This window comes from Centropristis striata, chromosome 16 (assembly GCF_030273125.1).
Source record: "Centropristis striata isolate RG_2023a ecotype Rhode Island chromosome 16, C.striata_1.0, whole genome shotgun sequence".
NCBI classification, from domain to species: Eukaryota; Metazoa; Chordata; class Actinopteri; order Perciformes; family Serranidae; genus Centropristis; species Centropristis striata.
This window is the reverse complement of record NC_081532.1, coordinates 9,621,245-9,643,097: the sequence shown is the minus strand read 5'-3', so window position 1 is coordinate 9,643,097 and position 21,853 is coordinate 9,621,245. Positions and strand designations below refer to the sequence as shown.

General features: G+C 38.8%; 1 protein-coding gene across 1 annotated transcript; it reads left to right on the top strand.

Moving 5' to 3' along the window:
- Positions 1–3,990: 3,990 nt before the first annotated feature.
- On the top strand, positions 3,991–20,196 carry tmem229b (transmembrane protein 229B). Its single transcript, XM_059353417.1, has 2 exons — positions 3,991–4,164; positions 18,895–20,196. The coding sequence occupies exon 2, from the start codon at positions 18,935–18,937 to the stop codon at positions 19,517–19,519; it is 585 nt and encodes a 194-aa protein (XP_059209400.1). The 5' UTR covers positions 3,991–4,164; positions 18,895–18,934; the 3' UTR covers positions 19,520–20,196.
- Positions 20,197–21,853: the final 1,657 nt, after the last annotated feature.

Here is a 21,853-nt window from a genome sequence, read left to right as displayed (position 1 = left end):
TTTGTAATTAGTTGGTTTCTCTGTTTTCCTTTCAGATCCACTCAAACTATCAGATTTATTGAAAAAAAAAATAATTAGAAAAAATTTTCTAGTCCAGGCTTTGACTACAATTATAGCATAGTTCACATCTGCCTGAGCTTGTGTTTGTTCTGGAGGAACTCAATATTTATAGCATGTGCTTGCTTCTACTTATCACAGATGAATGTTCTCTGCTGTTACTTTCTGTCTCGCTCCACTTATCTGTAGGTCGATGCTGATTGCTAGCGTAATGATTCTGAGTGAGCACCCCTCTTGTTTTTACAAGGCTCTGAGGAAAACGGCGTCTGTAAGGTATTTTTTTTTAGTATCTACCATTAACGTCCAATTGATATCATATCTGGTTAGTGAGCACACAGATAACGTTATTACAATGCTTTTCAAATCGCTGAGAGGCCACTCAGGTCTGGTTGAAAGGGACCTTTGTAGACCACTTAAAAGAAGAAGAAAGGGACAGTTACAAAGGTCGATATTCAGTAACATCCTGTGTTACATTATCGTCTATCATCAGGTATAAACATTTTATCAGAATATACAGTGTCATTGTTACTGTAAACCCACCATGCAGTGACCACAAGCAAATATTCTACATTTTACAGGACTTTAGTTACTTTATATGAGGACAAAAAAAAGTATAACTCATTAAATAGATTCATGCCATTAAATTAACCATAAAATTATGATTTTAAGATTTATTTCGATTTTTATTTATTCACCTTTGTATTAATGCCCCTATTTATTGACTTTTATGCTTATCATCTTCCTTTATTTATATTAAGTATATTTATTATATATTTAATTATGTAGTATTTTCCATTTGACACTTTGAATGACACAAGAAATGCAAAAGAACAATGTATAAAGAAAAAAATATGGGACTTTTTTTTTGGAGAAAAGGGGAAATACTCAATAAATAAATGCGAAAAGTAAATAAATATATTGGAAAACATACTTTTCACTTCAATATATTTATTTGACAGCTTGCAATTAAGGACCAAACATTAAAAAGGCTTGTAAAATGCAGTGTTTTTTCAAAGTATAATAGCGTATTATAGAAGAAACACTATAGATACTACAGATTAAACCACTTGACCCTAACTTGTTAAAGGAAGTAGTTTGAGAGTAAATTATAGAGATGTGACTGACACTGATTAAGATATGTGGGTTTAGGGCTGCTGCCTAACAAACATAACTCTGTCTAAAACAAACCTACAGAGAGAAAGAGACATTATTGGCGCAGGTGTCACCTCTTCTGTGTCACTGGATATGTGTGATCGTTCACACCTCTTCTTTACACTCCTAAAATATTCATCCCACTAGAAGCCCAGTGAGAATAAACAGGATTACCACAAAGGTCTGAGAGTGTCGGGGAAAAAAACAGGAAGTCTTTGAAAGTTTCTGAACAATAGTCAGACCAGGAACGAGGAAAAGTGGATGTTTGTGTACAATTTCTGAGAATTGAATATATTTTTGCAAGAAATTGGAGTGAAGCACACAGCAAGTATACAGTTTGATTTGCTCCACACACCTGCAGCAAATTATGTGAATGAGGGCAGGAATTTGCTCACATTACCTGCTCAGAGCTTTTAAAGGCAAGTTTCAACCAGGTAAAATGTTTGATATTTAAAACAAATGCCTGAAAAAGGTATAAAAGTTCATTATGACAGCTTTGCTGAATACTCTATTCTGATTGGTCAAATACAGCATTCTACAGTCGTTTATTTCTGAATAGCAGACTGTTGCCGTGATACTGTTGCTGTGGCCGAGTTCTTAATCAAATGCACATTTTTTTAAACGAAAGCAACAAAGTCATTTTTAAATTCATATTTTCAACATCAACATTTTTCACAACTTGCCATGTAATCAGTAGGATTACAGAAAGTGGGGGTCAATATTAGTAAATAAACCCTGTGAAGTTTATTTATCTCCTACTGAACACCTCAAAGACTAAGGAAATGATCATAGATTTCCGCAGGTTCAAGCTGGTCAAAAGAACTGGTTCTGTGTTTGGAGCCAGGTTGGACACACTGGAGGAGGTGGTGGAGAGATGCACTGTCAACATGTTCGAGGCCATCCTGAAATACCCAGATCATCCGCTACACAAAACCTTTATGGACCAAAAACACAACAGTGGAAGGCTTCTTTCTCTGTTGCAGGACGGAGAGATACAAAAGATCCTTCACTCCTACAGACATCAGGCCGTCTCATTCTTCCAGAGTTACCAGACTAACTGAATTTCCCCTCGGGGATAAATTAAGTCATTTTGATTTGATTGATTTATAATGACTTGCTTATCCTTTACTATAAATGGTTGATAACCCAGTATCAACAGACAAAAAGTGTCCTTTTTTCCATCCAAGTGTTAATATTGGCCATGACACAAAATATATAACTATTTGGCAGTATGATACTGTTAAATATGTAAAATAAAGTTAGCTTAACAACACTTAATTGTGAATGCTACTTGGCAATAGCTAAGATGCTAGGCTAGGCTACAAGTAGGCTACTCGCAGGACAAGTTAGGCTGTTTTTATTTGGCGTGACTTCATTTTGTTACTATTTTATTTAGTCGTATACCACACTAATTGACATATACTGTATTTATTACAGGAATAATAGATGGGTAAGTTTATTTAGCTTTAGCCAAGGCTAACCATGGCTTCTCACTATGCTAGCGAGCTAGATTTGGCTATCTTGCGTTGATTCTTTGCTTTGGTTCCTATCTGAATTTTGTAGTAATTTAAATTTGATGGAGTTGTTTTTGAATGGATATATTTTTTATATAGTGAAGATTTATATTAAATGTAAGAAGAATGAAAGTCGATATCACTCTTACAAGAGAGCTCCAGCTAGCAACCAGGTAGCTTAGCGAGAAATGGAACCAAACCAAATCTGGCACATAACTGCCCGTAAAATTGCAAATTGTTCATTTTAATGTTTGTTTATTGCACATATTCAACAGGTTGGATTTAAAGTGTAAGCTATTGAACTTTGAGGATGCTGTTTAGTTGATTTAGTTCCCTTGTTTTTGCCAGAATCAGCCAGTTTCCGGTCTTTATGCTAAGCTAAATTTCATAGCTAACGGTCTTGTGGCAGTTGGCTAAAAGAATGGGTAGGATGTAATGTCTAATTAGCGTTTGTTTGTTTTCCCTTCAAAATTTCAAACTCTTCTGTCAGTGTCCTTTTAGCTTAAACTACTTTAATTGACATTAATACATTAATAGCTATTGGGCTAAAGTGAACTGTAACTGTCCTCCCTAATGTGTTTAACATGGATGGCCACTTTTCCAAAGGAAACAGCTTTGCCATTTTGCGCCAGAAAAAATCACGCAAAACGTCAAAACAAATTTCGTGGCCCTTTTCCGTCTGGAAAAAAATATGTTCCTGCTGATAGGTGAATAAACCTTCATTTTTGATATTTTCATACACTTGGACTGTTCAAGACAATCATTTCAATGGGTCGTTGGTTCAATGATACAATATTGCCTACAGGCAAGAAACGGTTAAAAAAGTTCCTTTTATAATGTTTTTAAATCTAAAATGTTATGTATTGTACCCTGTTTAAGCTACTGAATCTTTTACACATGTTTATTAAATCAATTATGTTCAAATTAATTTTAAAAACTTTCCTTTTCACTTGTGCACCGTTATGGTAGCCTACAATGTAAACTTGCAAAAAAAATAATTATAACATTTCTTCAGATTATTCTTATTATTAGTCTATTTTAGGCCAAAAAAAACCCACTCCAAACATTTTTTCCCTAACTGGCATCATAATGCGTACCATAGAGGCTTAAAGTTAAATATTAACTGCCTGTTCAGCGTCCTGCGGATCCGCACAGACTGACTAAGGGACTTTCACCAGCCTGGAGCTCTGCGGTGAACAAAGGGTTAACCAAAGATGCAAGAAGTGCGTGAGTCTGTCTGAGCATGTGCTGCCGCTGCTGCAGTGAAGTAAAATGTGTCAATTTCCACCGGACAGTAGAGACTCCGTGGAGGAACGACAGACCGGGGACAGACAGACGAGCTGCAGACCGACACCGCGACATCCTGCACAATCTCCCCGGGGGATGTGTTTGATTCGCCGGCCTGTGTGCTGAGGGAGACACCGCAGAGCTCAATCTGAAGGTAGGAGAAAAAAAACCTGCACTGAGGATGAATCATGTCCGTCTGCTCGAGCCGACATGTCGCCAACATGTTTGCATGCCTTTATCATAGCAACATGCGTGTTTGAGAAGCTTTTGAGTGATACAATATGTAGGTTTTCTTAATTTACCTTGATTTACATTGGAAATAACGTTCCGTTATCCTTAACGAGTGTTTGCTTGCAAGTTGGCAGCTTTACAAGCGTGTTTTTTTACTCTGTCCCACATTAAATGCACTCTAATTAATGCAAAGTCAATAGCTGCACATAGTGTTAAAAAACACAATGCATTTATCTAAATTCGGCGTGTTTTTTATGCACATTTGGGCTGTTGCACCTGTTCAAATATGGATGGGACTGATGATATAAGCCCAAAAGGAGGACTCCAGCTTTAAACTCTGTGTGTAATTGCGTCTTGTATATTTCAATGATGCTTTGTAAGGGATAAATGTGTTTTCAAGTCGCCCTTGTCAAATTTCAGGGGGCTTTTTAAAAGATTATTTGTAGAGGATAACCGTACTGCACTGCTCAGTGGGAAGGAGGCGTGATGCTGCAGCGGAGTCCCAGCAGCCAGCCGGGCCTGCGCACTGGCCCGTAGTTTCCAGGGACAAAATATGATGACTTTGGCCATCTAGCGCAATTACAACCCGTGGAGTTTTATCTACAGAGCCGATTCATTGCTGTCATGACTTCGTTTCTTGGTCACATTTAATGGATAGAGAAAAATGGTGCTATATGTGGCTGTGGGTTGGATTTCGACAAAAACCTCTTTGACTTATTCCATATAAGGCCTGCAGTTCACTATCATTTCGGGTGAGATAATCCCTGCTGCTGCTGCATTGGTAGCCTATATCCCCCTTCACTTTTACACTGACTGTATTGGCATTTTGAACCTATTTATAACCCATGTGCCATCCTTCACTGCAAGAAATCCCAAAATGAATCCATGACAGAACCACTAGTTAAAAAAAAAAAAAAAAAGGGCAGTCAGCCCACCTCAGCTGTGTGGACACTTGGTCAGGAGTGTTAAGTACAGGGCTGTTATAATGCACTCATGCAGGTTATTCAGCTCCTGCTTCCTCTTATAAAAGACCATATAGGGTATGTTGGGAATGTCCTTTTGTAACAGCAGGTTAGAGGCACATAAAAGGTCATTGTTGAGGCAGAGGAGAGTTTCCGAACCAAAATGTTCCTGCATGTGAGTAATGCTAGAAGTGGAAATCACAATTGCTTGCTTGCATTTTGAATAATTTCAATCCGTTCAAAGACTCATAGCCTCTGTATTTTCTTCACTGTGTAAATGCACTTCAGTGCGTACATTAGCACCATATATCTTATGTCTGCAACCTTACGTCAAACTGTTTCTGGTCCAAGCTCTCATGTTCAGTTCAGTACAAAATGGACCTGTAAAATCATTGTTAATAAGCTACTACAGTGTGCAGTGACAGTTTAAAGATTTGATGTTGTATGTACATGTGCTTAAGAAATCTAGTAGGGTAATAAGAAAATAAAGCCCAAACCAAATTTATCATGTTTGTGATGGGAATTTAAACCAAGTCACAAAAATGACAAAACTTTTTTCAATACTGATGCACTGGGCTCAGCCCAAAAAACCACATGGATCTGCTGAACTGTGGGCCCACCCCCAGCAGAGTAGGGCATTGGGTCGGGTGCGTTGTGAGCCCGGCGGCAGATGAAGGCGGGTACCTGGGCGTGATGACCCCCGGCTGCAGCGGCTAGCTCTGGGGACGTGGAATATGTCACCTTGCTGGCGGGGAAGGAGCCCGAGCTAGAAATAGTTGGGCTCACCTCCACGTATAGCGTGGGCTCTGGAACCAAACTCCTGGAGAGAGGCTGGACTCTCTCCTTTTTTGGAGTTGCCCAGGGTGAGAGGCGGGTGTGGGGATACTCACAAGCCCCCAACTGAGCGCCGCTGTGTTGGAGTTGTCCCTTAAGAACAAGAGGGTCGCCTCCTTGTGACTGAAAGTCGTGGGGAGAAGAGGGGACTGCCTCAAGTGAAGGAGTTCAAGTATCTTGGGATCTTGTTCACAAGTGAAGGTAGAACGGAGCGTGAGATGGACAGGCGGTTTGATGCAGCGTCAGCAGTGATGCAGGCGTTGTACCGGACCGTTGTGGTAACGAAGGAGCTGAGCCGGAAGGCAAAGCTCTTGATTTACCGGTCCACCTATGCTCCAACCCTCACCTATGGTGATGAACATTGGGTCGTGACCGAAAGAACGAGGTCGCGGATACAAGCAGCTGAAATGAGTTTCCTCCGTAGGGCTGCTGGGCTCAAAAACCCCACTTATTTTAACCCAAACCATGATTTTTTTTTTGTATAAAGTCTTGAAAGTTTGGAAAATTCTTAACCATCGTGTAAACTACAAAAAATATTAAATGAAAATATTATAAGATAAATTAATGTACAAAGCACACAAAGTAAAGTTACAGATAACGTGTATGGGTTTCTTATAAAAATGTTTGTTTATATGAAAAAAAACTAAACGTGAAGATATACAATATACAGTCATGGAAAAAATTATTAGACCATTGTTTTCTTCAATTTCTTGTTCATTTTAATGCCTGGTACAGCTAAAGGTACATTTGTTTGGACAAATATAACGATAACATCAAAAATAGCTCATAAGAGTTTAATTTAAGAGCTGATATCTAGCCATTTTCCATGTTTTTTTCTTGATAATAACCAAAATCATTATAAAGAAATGGCTAGGTATCAGCTCTTAAATTATTTTTGATGTAAAATGAAGAAGAAATTGAAGAAAACAAGGGTGGTCTAATAATTTTTTCGATGACTGTATATTTGAACTGTGAAATATCAGTATTGACCTTGAAACTCCAGAAAATTCTACTCCCAAAAAGTTTTTTGTGTGATGCAGTTGTATAAAAGTGATTTTTGTGTTTGTTCCAGAAGAGGTCTCTGCACCTTTAGACTTGGGGTACACAAAAAAACACCAAAGAGCATGCTGAATATTTCACTTTGTTCAAAGCAGGTGACAGTTCAGCTCAAAACCTCTTTTGTTTTTCAAAGATCTTTGTTCCTAAAACCTTCACAGACCAGCCACCATCAATTATGCATTGTCAACGATTGATTATAAAGCTTCTTTGTCTGATAACAGATTAACATGCGCATGCATCCCTCCATTAGAGGCATTACCCTCCATGGCGCTGCGATGACCATGTCAGTAAATCTCCTGCTTTCTCTGTGGCTGCTCCAAGATTTCTAATCTATGGGGCATGACCCACATGCAATTCAGGACAGAGGGCTTAACTCCCATGTCTTAGGGTCTTTCATTAAACTGCAAAGAGCTCAAGAGCTGTAATGAGTGTTGGGGGAGTAAACGAGGGAGAACGGGAAAGAGAAGATACTTTAAGGGTGGGTTTGAACTGTAAAGGTCAGTTTGTTTAAAGGTTGTGGATGTTTATTGGCTGATAAAGAGAAAGACAGACTGGTTAACTGACTGAGAGTAGGTCACAGCAGAATAGGTACAACAGAAGACCCCCCCAGCAGCTTAAATAACTCAACAGAATAGATTAAAAGTCACAGTTGATTGCAACACAGTGTGCAGCCAGTCCCAAAGATAATGCACCATACGGAGGAGTGAGCGGACTTTGCACTAAACCATCAATGTAAAGGTCAAAATAACAGACAGAGTGGTTTTTTTCCCCAACATCAGCAGAAAGTGACACCTCAGGCCTCTGATCAGACAGAGAGTGCTTTTTTTGCAGCCTGGGACAATGTTTAATAATAGTTTTCAATGACAGTGAAGCTTTTGCTTGTTCCCTTTGCGTTGTGCTCTGGTCTCCTCGAGTTGAACTCAGAAGCATTTGTGTTTTTTCCCATTGTCAAATCAGATCTTATTGGCAGTTAGAGCTGGTAATTAGTACTTGATACCTTTAAGTGAACCGAAATAACCCAGTACCAAGTAGTATAGAAAATTCTCCACTCAAACAATACCTGAATCTGATCCTTTTTTTTGTACCCAGATCTAGAATAAAACAAAACACTATTTGTTAGGATTTGCTTGCAGCCAATCACCACAAGCATTCTTCGATTCAATACAATGTGTGATCAGAGTCTTTAGCTTCTTGTATAATTCATCAGAACTGTGTGTCAGACGGTCCAATAGTTTCGTAAGTCCCCTCCCCCAAAATGTTTACTTTACATCCTTGCAGTTTTTTCCTGATCTTTCAATTAAAACCCCTTACACTCTGTATGTGTTTGTTTTGTTGGTTGTGTATCTTGGTCCTGAGAGACTTTATTAAATATATTTTTTTAAATCTCCCATCATAGTTTGCTTAAGTTTTATCACAATAGAGGTATATTTTTTGATATATTACCTAAAATTCAATTTAGAAATTATTTTAGATAAATAACCAGATGGCAATCAGTACTGAAATATAGTTAGATTATCGTCAAATATTGTGAAATTTTAATAACATACACATTTATCAATATACAGTGATCCCAGGTGGGGGTTACTATTACACTTTTTGTTGTTGTACTCTTTTACGCATTTATTTTGATAATGTATAGAAGAGCGGAGGCAGGAAATGAGGGGAAAGAGAGGAGCGATCTGTCCAGACTCAAAACAGCGACATTTGCATCCTTTTTGTTATGATACCTGAATGTTGGCTATCTGCTGATCAGGGTACCGGTCCATTACCAGTATTTAAATACTGAGCTGTATGCCTCACGGTGTGGAAGTGACTGGGATCATGTGTTAGGCTTGACTCAAACATTGCTTTGTAAAACTTATATGTAATATATATAATATAATATATGTAATACACAGTAGATATGAATTGTCATACAGTCATGGAAAAAATTATTAGACCATTGTTTTCTTCAATTTCTTGTTCATTTTAATGCCAGGTACAACTAAAGGTACATTTGTTTGGACAAATATGATAATAACAACAAAAATAGCTCATAAGAGTTTAATTTGAGAGCTGATATCTAGACATTTTTCATGTTTTTTTTTTTATAATAACCAAAATCATTATCAAGAAAACCATGGGAAATGTCCAGATATCTGCTCTTAAATTAAACTCATATGTGCTATTTTTGTTGTTATCATTATATTTGTCCAAACAAGTACCTTTAGTTGTACCAGGCACTAAAATGAACAACATATTCGAGAAAACAAGGGTGGTCTAATATTTTTTTCCATGACTGTACATTAACCAAATCCAAGGTTTTGAATCTTCATCATTCACAATATTTATATAATATTGATTTTTCTTTTTACCCAGCTCTGTTGCAAACCTGCAATTAGTAAAAACATTTTTAGAACGGTAAGTAGAGCTTCTGGTCTTCCTGATAACAGATTTTTGTTTAAAATATTGGATTAGCAACATGACCATGAGCTGTTTTTAAAGGCTATTAAGTAATATAAAAAAACTTTTACATCTTCTCTATAATGTTAAGGACAAAGAGTAATGAGCCTCAGGTTACAAATCAATAGAGCCTTTTGGATATGAACCCTTCAGAGTGCAGCTCCTACCACTCTCTGTTCATAGAGCCCTCCTCCTCCTCCTCCTCCAGCAGCACTCTGCTTGTTTTGTTCACCTTGTGGATATAGAAAAGATGCCTACTATAAAGTTATATGAGGCTCTGCTGGCTGTGCTGCGTCCAGGCTTTTAGTCTCAGCCCTTGTGGCGTCTCCCCAGCTCTATCAGAAGCCGTACTTGTTTGTGATACTCAGATACTTCATGTGTCTCTGGGGGAATATCTGGATTGAGGTGGGGGTGGTGGAGAGGATGGAGGGAGAGGTGTACTAATTTGAAACTGCAGTGGCTCAGAGTGCAGTTAGGGAAATAAGATAAGTCTACAGTATCAACTACTTTGTCTATCACACATATATGAATAGTTTGTACTGTCTTATTTATGGATGTTGGATGACTCTAGACCACCTGAACATGGTTCTGTCAGTCCAACTGTAGTAGTCATGGTATTTCATTGTCATCTTATATTCTTGGTTTTAGTTTTTTAATCTTTTCCCTGCATGTTACTCCCATAGCTGCCAAAATATCTTTTCTTTTCTGATCAAGTCTTTGAGGTTGTGTTGGACCAGCTGACCTGTTACTCCATCCTCATATTTTAAAGCAAAGCTGAAACAAATAGACGATTATTCAGTTAAAACAAGTTGTCAGTAAAACAATCTGCAACTGATTCATTATTTGGTCACTTTCACAGTCCCTCAATTTTGAGGTTTTGTCGCCTTTTTTGTCTTAAATAATTAGAAATGTTTTGGTTGACAGCTTTTCGTCACTATTTTCTGACCAACTAAATGTTTAGTTGGCTAATTCTGAGATAATCATTAGATTTAGTTACAAGCAGGATTTAAATCAAATCAATGAAAGGTGGGTGCAATTTTTGACACGCAAAATATTTTGCGTGGCAATAATAAATCGATTCATGGCCGCCAAGTATCAATATAGCATTCGGGCACCTGTCAGTATGTTCGCCATTTTTGTTATGTAGCAGGCTCCCTTTTAGGAAGATACTGGTATCATATGAAATTAGAAGATCTTAGGAATCTATAGACACCATATGCGTCAGTATGTCATGTCAGGAAGTTGTCCAAATAACGCTGTAAAGTTAGGCTTTTTTTTAAATTTAATTTTAAAAAAATCAGATCAGTAAAGCTTAAAGTTGAGGAAAATTTGAGAAAATGCTGTAGTTTTTGTCGTCCATACATTTTTTATATCAATTCAGTTCAGTTTAACTGAGTACTTTGTTGGCCAGTCTGTGGGTTTGACTCATTGTGGAGAAATAAAAAGACTGAAGTGAGATGAATAGACTGAGAATTTTCTCTAATTTGACAAAACAATTCTTGATTGAATTTAATTTTGTGGACACAAAATGCAGTTGAACCGTTAAATCGCAATGTATTGTATCGCAATACTCACCATATCCCAAAATGCTTAAGATCGCAATAATATCGTATCGTGACTCAAGTATCGGAGTAAAATCATATTGTGGGGCCTCTGGTGATTCACACCTCTGAAATATATTGTGACAGGGATCTGTGGAGAAATATGAAGCGATACAACTGTTCACCTTCCCCAGTGTTGTTACTGTAGCTCAGGTTCAGAAGGCTGAGGGTTAAATAAATACATTAGACCTCATTCTTCAGAAAAGTAATGTAACAAAAACAAAACATGGTATTTTGACCATGAATGCTTTCAAGGGAGGACTGTAAGAAAGTGTCTGTTTTCCTCCATATTTGAATGATTATTGCGGCTCTTCCCTCTCTGTGTCGTTTTTGTCCTGTCTTTCAGTGTGACCGTTGGGAACAGTTATTAACGTTTTTGTCCTTAGACGTGGTGTGAGGACGTTTCAAATAAACATGTTTTTCAAGGATATTTTGGCCTTAAAGGATATTACAACTCTATTTGCCTAAGACTCGCTCCAGATGGAGGAGACGTGATGTTGCTTAGGATTAGAGCCAGCTTGCTGTTTCACTGGTAATTGATCTGTCGTTGCAATTGATCCGGATCAGTTTATTTTGTGCTGCCTTGGAAAGTTCTCCTGCTTCCCAACCTTCAACCTTCTTCCCTCCCCCTCACTTGACACACACTTCTCGTCAATCATTCAATCAATTGCTCACACAAAAAAGCCAATGTGATCAGGATCAGTTAGTGATGGCTCAGAAAGCCAAAACCCTGTCTATGTGCAGCTTTCAGGTTAGCAGTGCCACATGCTAGAGATGTCATTGTATTGCTTGCCTGAAACCCAAAGGTATTACATTTATGATCATATAAAACAGAGAAAAGCAGCATTTTCTCATTTTCTCTTATTTTAAGATTCTGGATCCTACAAATATTTAGCATTTTTGCTTGATAAATTACTAAATCAATGAATCGATCAGAAGAATTGTTGGTGACTAGACCAGTTTATAAGTCATCTACAGCAATGGAAAAGATTATTAGACCACCCTTGTTTTCTTCCATTTCCTTTTTATTTTAATACCTGGTACAACTAAAGGTACATTTGTTTGTTTCCACACATCAGAAGCTGTACTTACTGTTCTGAATATTTTACTAATTGCATGTTTGCAACAGAGCTAGGTAAAAAAAAATCAATATGATATGAATATTGTGAATGATGAAGATTCGAAATCTTGGATTTGGCTGTTGTATGGCAATGGGGCAGATCTATTTAAATTCATTGTGTATCAGTATCATTAATTGTTTTAATAATAAATAACAATTCAGATCATCTCTATGTACAGTCATGGAAAAAATATAAGACCATTATTTTCTTCAATTTCTTCATTTTAATGCCTGGTACAACTAAAAGTACATGTGTTTGGACAAATATAATGATAACAACAAAAATAGCTGATAAGAGTTTAATCTAAGAGCTGATGTCTAGACATTTTTCATGGTTTTCTTGATAATGATTTTGGCTATTATCAAGAAAACCATGGAAAATGGCTAGATATCAGCTCTTAAATTAAACTACTATCAGCTGCTTTTGTTATCATTATATTTGTCCAAACAAATGTACGTTTAGTTGTTTCAGGCATTAAAATGAACAAGAAATTGAAGAAAAAGAGTGGTCTAATATTTTTTTCCATGACTGTAATTGTTTTTAGTGCTGTCCTGTCATTTTTCTGGCTATGGTGGTCAGAAAAATAAGGTACAAAATAGAAATACTAGCCTTAAATCTGCAGTATTTTCATGAGGACAGATGCAGCTACAAGAGCAGCTGCTGTTTCCGTCAGCGGGGATGAAGCGGTGGTTAGGTCACCTTGGTCACTGGCACTTAACCGCATTGGATACTGCTGGTTTCTATACGCCACGCCGCAGCCTCCCAAAGTGACCTTCCAAAAAGTCTGCATAGGCCTTTGGATCTGTGCCACAGCCAGAGCCAGACAGCCACAGTACATGAACAGGGATTATGGCGTGATGAGAGGTCAGCGATGGGTTAGGTTTCTGATTCAATCACAGAGTCAAAGTTCACAGCTGTCAGCGTGCTGGCGGCACAGTAAAGGCACCTCTTTGTTTTTCCTGTGTTTTTTTTTTTAATTCAACCTTGGCTGACTCCCATAACGGGGTGTTTTTCTTTATGGTTGTGATTGTTTACCTGCTGTCGGGAGGAGTGTCTAACTGACAGAGCCGTCAGCCTTGTTTTCATCCTCACTTCAAAGCTTGTTCTCGTACACTCCCTTTCTCTATCTCGCCCTTTATGTTTCATTTAAAAACACACACTCAGCTGGTGCCTTCCCGCCGTGTCCTCAGACAAACCCCCGGCGCTCTGTGGTTACACTTCCCTCCCTTTCAGTTCAGACGGCACCCCGCCCGCGTTGTGTCTCCCCGTGGTCATCAGGAGGTTTACAAAGCAGGCAGCTCTGTCACATTCACCATTCTGATCACCATCACACTGTGATGTCCCATGGCGGGGGTTCAATAGAGTGCGATGGCGAAGCGGGTCGCCGCAGCAAGAGCTGGCAGGAGCCTTGCCGATCGATACACAGGGCCGATGAGAGAGCCGGTGGGTTGGTGGGCGATATCCTACAACAGCTGCAACAACAACAACAGAATCAAATGGCACCCAGTGTGTGAACTGTGTCATGCTGAGGCAACAAGTCAATAGATGTGCCTAAATACACACACAGCAGTGTGGACGTCCAGGCGGCTCACGGATTTAAGACACTGACCGTGTAATCGCAGCAACTACAGTTGTGGTCAGACCATAGATTTCTGTTGTACAGCCCCAATTCCAAAAAAACTGGGACACTGTAGAGCTGGGCGATATGGACCAAAAGCCATATCCTGATATATTTAGGCTGAATATCGTTATAAGATATATATCCCGATATTTTTATTGCAAAGTGAGAGCAAATGTTCAGTCAAAGTCAAATATGACATGTCACAAGTAGTTTTATTGAAACTGTTTATTTAAGTGCACATAAATACTGTATAACAACAGGAGTACCTTTTTTAAAAATCAAAGCCCATTTAAAGTGCAAATTTAAACTGAAAAAAATCTTAAATAAAAATAGCCTATGAAATAAAAATAGGCTAATGTTTTTTCTGCCCTAGTAAGGGCAGCATTCAGATATAAAGATTTTTTTTTTAAAAGTATATCAATATGTGGTCTAATTCCATATCACATTTAAAAAGGTATTGATATATTTTTATATCAATATATCACCAAGCCCTATGCCAGAACAAATAAAGCATTTCAGCTCGGCAAAATCGACTGGTTTCGAAGCTTACACACACTGTAGCATGTCAGAACCAGAAGTAATTAAAATGTATTATTATTTTCTTCTTGCTCAGATTTGAATATTTAAACATATTGACATAATTTGCACTGAAATGTCGTTTCTTTATAGTCAAATGTTGCTATATAAAAAAACAACCATCCACTTACCAAAATACGATTGGTTATTGAAAAATGTGATTAATGATTTCACATGGCTTCTTTACACAATATTTTTTTGGATAATGTTTAACCTTATAGATTAAATGGCTGTTGATTTTTCCCCCCACTTTTTTCACTAGTCAACTAGTCTTAAGTTTAAACATCTGAAAAATATCAGGGATGTAGGTTAATGGGAACATCACTAACTTTTTAAACAACAATATATCAGAGTCACATTAATTCTGATTACAATGTTTCAGAAGCACAAATGGTTGAGATTATTAAAAGGTTTTGTTTCATCCTTATTTCATCATTTGTTCCTGAGCTTTCTGATCACATTTCAAACCTTCTTATCTGTAGCAAAGACGGTGCTGCTGTGGTTTCAAGTTTCACTTTATTAAACCAGAAATGTGTTAAAGTCAGCAGCGTTCATTCAGTCTTTTCATCTGTCTTAGCCAGAATGACAGAAACCTGTTACAGCACGCTCTGTTCCTGCTTCGTAATATAAACAAATCTGCCTTTGGACAGTAAACAATGTGAGGGATTTCTAATGTAATCTCACCGGTTGTGTTGACAATGTGAACGGCCGTGTAAAGACCTGAGGAGGCTGCCAAACTGCTTTTCCATTATAATGTCTTAGATCCACAGAGAAAGAGGCATTGAGGACACCATAATGGTAGTGAACATCTAAAAATGGGTTTGTGTAGGAGAAAGAACTTTGTCAAGGTTTGCAGTGAGACATTTCTTGCTATCTAAAGCTACTCAAATATAACTGAAGACATTAAGATTTGGTGAGATGTCTATATTCAGCAGCAGTGTAGTCTGAAATATCTTTCTTCACCTTTTTTGTATGTATAGGGAGTTTGGCTGGAAGTCGAGTGTTACACAGCTGAATATTGCATTCCAAATTTTTCATCATTAGCAGCTTAGTGGGCATGTGAGTGCTGAACAAATGGTGTCTGCGCAGGCGATGGGAAAAGAAAGGCGAAGGGGAATTAAATTGTGAAAAGGGAGAGTAGTGGATGGGGAGAGAGAGGCACGTGATCCTTGGGTGAGAAATGTTGGGGGGAAAACACACAGAGTGGTTGGATCTGTCACAGCAGCACTTTGATAAACCAAAGATCATTTGGTGGTGATGAGATTAATACCTCATATCTGTCAGTTAGGTATAAAGGTACAAGCACACATGAAAAATTAAGGTTGTTGAAAATTTGGTCCCTATTCACTTCTGTTTTGTGCTAATGAAGGGGCAAACCTTCGCATTGCATGGATGTGATTAGGGCTGGGCAATACAGACCAAAAGTCATATCGTTTCAATCAAAATCATTTCCATTTTTATATATCAAACGATAAGTCGATATAGTAAATATTGTGACAGGCCTGGGCCAGTCCGTATCACCCAGCTTTAACAATTTGCATGTTTATTAGTGAGCTTTAGAGCTTCTGTGAGTTGGATTTTATCTCCCTCTGACAAAGCCAGGCTAGCTGTTTCCAGTCTTTCTGCTAGGCTAAGCTAACGGGTATTGATCATCTTTAACCACCTCAGCAAGAGAGCAAATTAGCACACCCCTAAATGGTCATTTACTCCTTTAAAAGTTCTTGCTCTGGTGATTATGTTGAGGTTTTGTAGAGTCACAGGGAAAAGTCAGTGTGGCAGAATAAAGCTTTGTCCTCAGAATATTTTCCAAAGCACTGTTTGACCCAGGCTCGGAGCGATGAGAAGAGAGGGAGAGTTTCCCAGGCAGGCAGGCAGTGAGGAGATGGTATAACAGGGTTTAGGGAGGTCAGTTGGTCCATCGCTGTGGCCCAGTTCCTCACATGAAACCCTTGTTCCTTGTTTTGGGAGAAATGTGCTAATCCCCATGGGCCCACACTGGGCCCCAGCCAACCTTTGAAGACAAAAAGAGCCCAAAAATCGGCTTTTGTTCTTCAAACAAGCTTTTGTACTCCTAACCTCTCTCTAAGCTTGTATTTTACAGAGCGGTTATGATCCATTGTATACTGCTTTCTGTTCTGACACAGTTTCCTCTGGAGGCATTGTATAGTAGAAGATATACACTCCTGGCCTTCTCATCCACGTGGTCTTTGAACTCCTCGGTATGATGCTATTTGCCTTCAGTGTTTTTTATTAGACATGCGGTGTGATAAATAGAGTAGAGGAAGGATCCAACCCTGCGTGGGCCTCCTGACACCTGATACCAAAGCCTGTGTGCGTCAAGCTGCGGGATTTGGAAAAAGAGCACATGATGTAGGCAGTCAGATGATAAAGCTATACCTTACATAAGAAACCCCCTCAGTCAGTCAGTAAATAGCATCAAGTGAGGGAAGGAGTTAAAGGGCTCTCTAATTTCATCTTCTTGATGTCAATCAAATGTTTCATTGCCTCGTGTCCTTAACTGAACTTTGGTTCGGCATCGTTGTAATCCTTAAGATTTCAGCTCAGGTTGATTTAGGGACACCTTTGCTTACAAAGTGGTTTAATATTAAAACAAAAACTTGTTAAGTATCTACTTTGAACAGGAGAGCAACTGGTGGATCTGTTTTTTAAAAAGAATGACATTCATTTAGATTTTTCACGTTTTAATAAAGTTGTCCTGAGGCATGAGTATGGCTGGGCGATATGGACCAAAGGTCATATCCCGATATATTTAGGCTGTATATCGATATGCGATATATATCCCGATATTTTTTTTATCGCAAAGTGAGAGCAAATGTTCAGTCAAAGTCAAATATGACATGTCACAAGTAGTTTTATTGAAACCGTTTATTTAAGTGAACATAAATACTGTCTAACAACAGGAGTACCTTTTTAATAATTCAAAGCTCCATAAAGTTCACATTTAAATAAAAAAAACATCTTAAATAAAAATAGCCTATGAAATAAAATAGGCCAGTCTTTTTCTGAAAAATGAATATATTTATATAAGAAAAGAATAACGAACATTACAAAATAACTAAATATGACAAAACCATAGAAAGGGCAGCATTTATATATAAAGAAACATTTTTAAACTATATCGATATATGCGATATGGTCTAATTCCATATCACATTTAAAGATATATCCTTTTTTTTTGGTTTTATATCAATGTATCGCCCAGCCCTAGTCATGAGCCCCCGTGATGATTTCACGCTGTGTGCAGCATAAGTAGTTTTCCACACAACAGCAGGACACAGTGAAAGGATTTGGGTACTTGCACCTTGAGTTGGAGGTGTGCAGCTCTTCATCCAACAGCTCACTGTGTTCCATTATTGTCTGTGATGTTTTAAACTGAGCTGCTGTCAAAAATACAGAATTTGTCATTGACTTTCTTGTGGCCTCTTCAAAATAAAAGATGGTTTAAGTACTCCGGTGTAGGGCTGGGAGAAAATCGATACAGCATAGTATTGCAATGTTTTGTGTGGTCTTAAAGGTTTTGGTACTAGAATAATAGAATACGTTTTCAGTCCACCAAATGTTTCATTTGACTGTGATACAAACAGTTTGTCAGGTGCATACAGGTGTTATGACAGCGTTGGTCTGTCCGTCTGCTTGACAATCCAGTTTTGCTGCAATAAAAGTGAGACTGAAAAATGTATTATGGTTAGGGGCCATAATATGTAGTTGCAAAAAGGTAATAAATTGTGATGTATCGCAATATATGTTATTGCAGTACTTGGTATATCTCCAAATGTCTGATATCGCAACAATATCTTATTTTTATAAGTATAATGATACTGAGATGTATCATTACACATTATATCATTATAAAAATAAGATATTGTTGGATAAATTAGACATTTGGAGATATACTGAGTACTGCAATAACATTTATTGCGACATTTATTTATATAAGACATTTAAACAAACATTTCAGAATACGTGTTACACAAAAAAATTATCTTAATGTAAGAAAATCAATGATGTGAAATTTATCTTCCATACAGTTTCACATATATCTAATATATATCTTTTAAGATGATTTTCTCATGCTTTTTCACCGATCTATAGTTTTTATAGAGGGATTTGGTCTCGGTCATATGTTTATATGAATCTGGCTTTATCCAATGTTTAGATTTCTGCTCTGGGAATTAGCACTTATCTAACAATATATTGCCTCATTTGCATATTCAAACATAACATTTCAGAAAACTTACAAATGGAAGTAATCAACTGTGCAAGTTCAATGCTGATACATTTTTTTAAACCCTTTTCAGAAAACAATTTCAGAGATTTAATTTCATGAGTTTCAAATGAGGTTGTATGGAGTTGATGTTGTAATGTGTCCCCTTTGTGTCACCTTCTTACACGTTGTTTTCGCTCCTTTCCCCTCAGACCTGCATCGCATCATCACAGATAGAAAGCGAGAGGAAGGATGGTCACTGTGGAAACCCCGGAGGCTCCTGTACCTCTGACGGCGCTGTCACGCTGGTACCTCTACGCCATCCATGGCTACTTCTGCGAGGTCATGTTCACGGCCGCCTGGGAGTTTGTGGTGAACTGCAACTGGAAATTCCCCGGCGTGACGAGCGTGTGGGCGCTCTTCATCTATGGCACCTGCATCCTCATCGTGGAGCAGATGTACCTGAAGCTGCGCGGCCGCTGCCCCGTGCTGCTGCGCTGCATCATCTACACTCTATGGACGTACCTGTGGGAGTTCGGCACGGGGCTGCTGCTGCGCCAGTTCAACGCCTGTCCCTGGGACTACTCCGAGTTCCGCTACAACTTCAAGGGACTGATCACGGCAGAGTACGCCGTGCCCTGGTTCTGTGCATCCTTCATCGTGGAGCGCCTGGTGATCCGCAAAACGCTGCGGCTGCGGTTCCACGAGGGGCCCGAGGACGGCTGGTCAAACCAGCTACTGGCTGCTGGAGCAGGAGGAGCTGCGGGTGGCGGGAGGAGGAGAGAGAGGAGCAGGGGGGCGGGAAATGATGCCAATGGCTACCTTAAAGGAGAATGAATGAACACAATCTGAAACCAGCCCGATCGCCCTGCTACACCTCCTCTCCCCTCTTCAGCCACTTTTCATAAGCAGTTCTCCCCCATCACATGTATGGGGTCCTGTGCACTGGGCTGGCGTGCAGAGGTGTTAAGAGTATCAGAACAGCCAGAAAACAAAAACCTAACTGAGGCTTCAAACGCCTCAAATCACTCACTGTGCTCTCTACTGTCAACAGAGACACAATAACTCCATGCTGCTGTGTCCGCTGCATCTCATAACGCACCCACCCATTTCCACGTGGGGCTGAGATCAAGGTCTTCAATGACCTGGATTAAACTGTCAGTATCTCCTCTCCCGCAGACTGCAAAGACGTCTGTATAAAAAAAAACACAAAAAAAAACACCAACTACTGTTACAAAGATTATTGTTATCGTCCGGCGAAGGGAACAAACTAAGAACATATTTCTGTTTTTCAAGGGCACATCAGTCTATCTGAAAGCAGAACGCTTGAAGCATAGAAATCCTAATAAAAAGTAGCTACAGCTGTAACATGTTCTTTTTAAAATGTACATATTGTCCTTTAGGATTATTCAAAGTACTGTAGTAATGTAGCTACAAAAAGCTCGTAAGAACATAGTGTCCACCCTGAGGCTCCGTGTGTCAGCTCACATCACGACGAATGTTTCTACCCACAATGCCTGAAAAAAAAAAATGCATGAAAAAAGTTGTCTTCCAATATAATATACATTTTTACGAAAGGTCATCCTGTATGTCTTGTGTGAGGGGGGCAGCAGCAGCTCAGGCAGTAGAGCCGGTCGACCCGTTATCACAGTCGATCCCCGGTCGTCTCCACCTGGCAGCATGTCAAAGTGTCCTTGAGCAAGACGACGAAAACCCAAACTGCTCCTGGTGAGCAGCTTCACGGCCTTGCATGGCAGCTTCTCCGCTATCCGTCTCCAAATGGGTGTGTGTGTGTGTTATGTGAGGTATTTTAAGGCGATAAATAGATGCAGTCCATTTGCCGTAATAGCAGGGACGCTTTTCTGTTAATGGCGATGATTATGAGTCATGAGCAGCAGCATAAAACACCAAACCTCTTGGTGATTTTTTTCCCCGGTTTTTCAGAAAAGCTTTTCACGTCTGGATGTTCATTTTGCGTGCTTTAATGGCGCCTCAGATCTGCCAGGGTCACGCAGGCCTCATCTTAATTCTCATTCACTGGGAATCAATCAGTCAACTCTTATAATTTTCTGGCGAGACAGTGTTTTTTTTCTTCCTCGTGCCAGCTGCCGCACAATATCAAAAAAGAGTTTGTTCATTGATAAAGTAGCAATAGTTCATTTTGAGTGACGAAGAATGAGTTTATTTGGGGTGTTTATTTGTCATGTCTGGTTTGAAGGTTTTCTACTTTTTTTTTTTTAATTTGAAAATACATTTTCAAAACATCACATTAACAAACTTTGCCCATCAGAGTGTTTGTTCAAGGTGTTGTTGGTTGGCTTTAGGGGTGTAACGGTTCTGAAAACCGAGACCGGAAATGGCGATACTACATTCACTGATCTCGTTTAGCGGTTCTGTCTTCCGTGTTGCTGTCTTGTGAATGCAATATTATGTGCTTGAGAGACATGGCTGCTTGGACATATTCCGGATGCAAACGGCTTCACCGGCTTTCATACGGTATGGGTGGACAGAGACCTCGGTAGGAACGGTGCTTGTAAAGAAACCTGTGGTGTAAAGTCGGGCACTTTATGGTTAAATAAAAGCAGCTGTGAACCAGATATCGAACTGTTGGGCTGCGGTCACACTGTGACCATCGCCTGCTGAGACCAAATATGGGCAGTGCAGGATGTGACACACGGATATCAGTTGCTGGTTTGCACTACAAACTTTGCAGTCCAACTGGGGTCAACAACATTCACACGTCTTTGTTATTGGTTGCAGATTTTTATTATCGGTTTAAGGCTGCAGTCACATGTACAGTGAAGAAAAAAATGATTAGACCACCCTTGTTCTCTACTTGCTTCCTTGTTAATTTAATGCCTGGTTCAACTAAAGGTACATTTGGACAAATATAATGATAACAACAAAAATAGCTCATAAGAGTTTAATATAAGAGCTGATATCTAGCCATTTTCTATGGTTTTCTTGATAATAACCAAAATCATTATCAAGAAAACCATGAAAAATGGCTAGATATTAGTTCTTAAATTAAACTCTTATGAGCTATTTTTGTTGTTATCATTATGTTTCCAAACAATTGTACCTTTAGTTGTACCAGGCATTAAAATGAACAAGAAATTGAAGAAAACAGTGGTCTAAAAATGTTTTTTCATTACTGTATTTGCCTCCCAA

Excerpts from the sequence above, each read along its gene's own strand:
- tmem229b (XM_059353417.1), top strand. The coding sequence starts at position 18,935 with ATGGTCACTGTGGAAACCCCGGAGGCTCCTGTACCTCTGACGGCGCTG.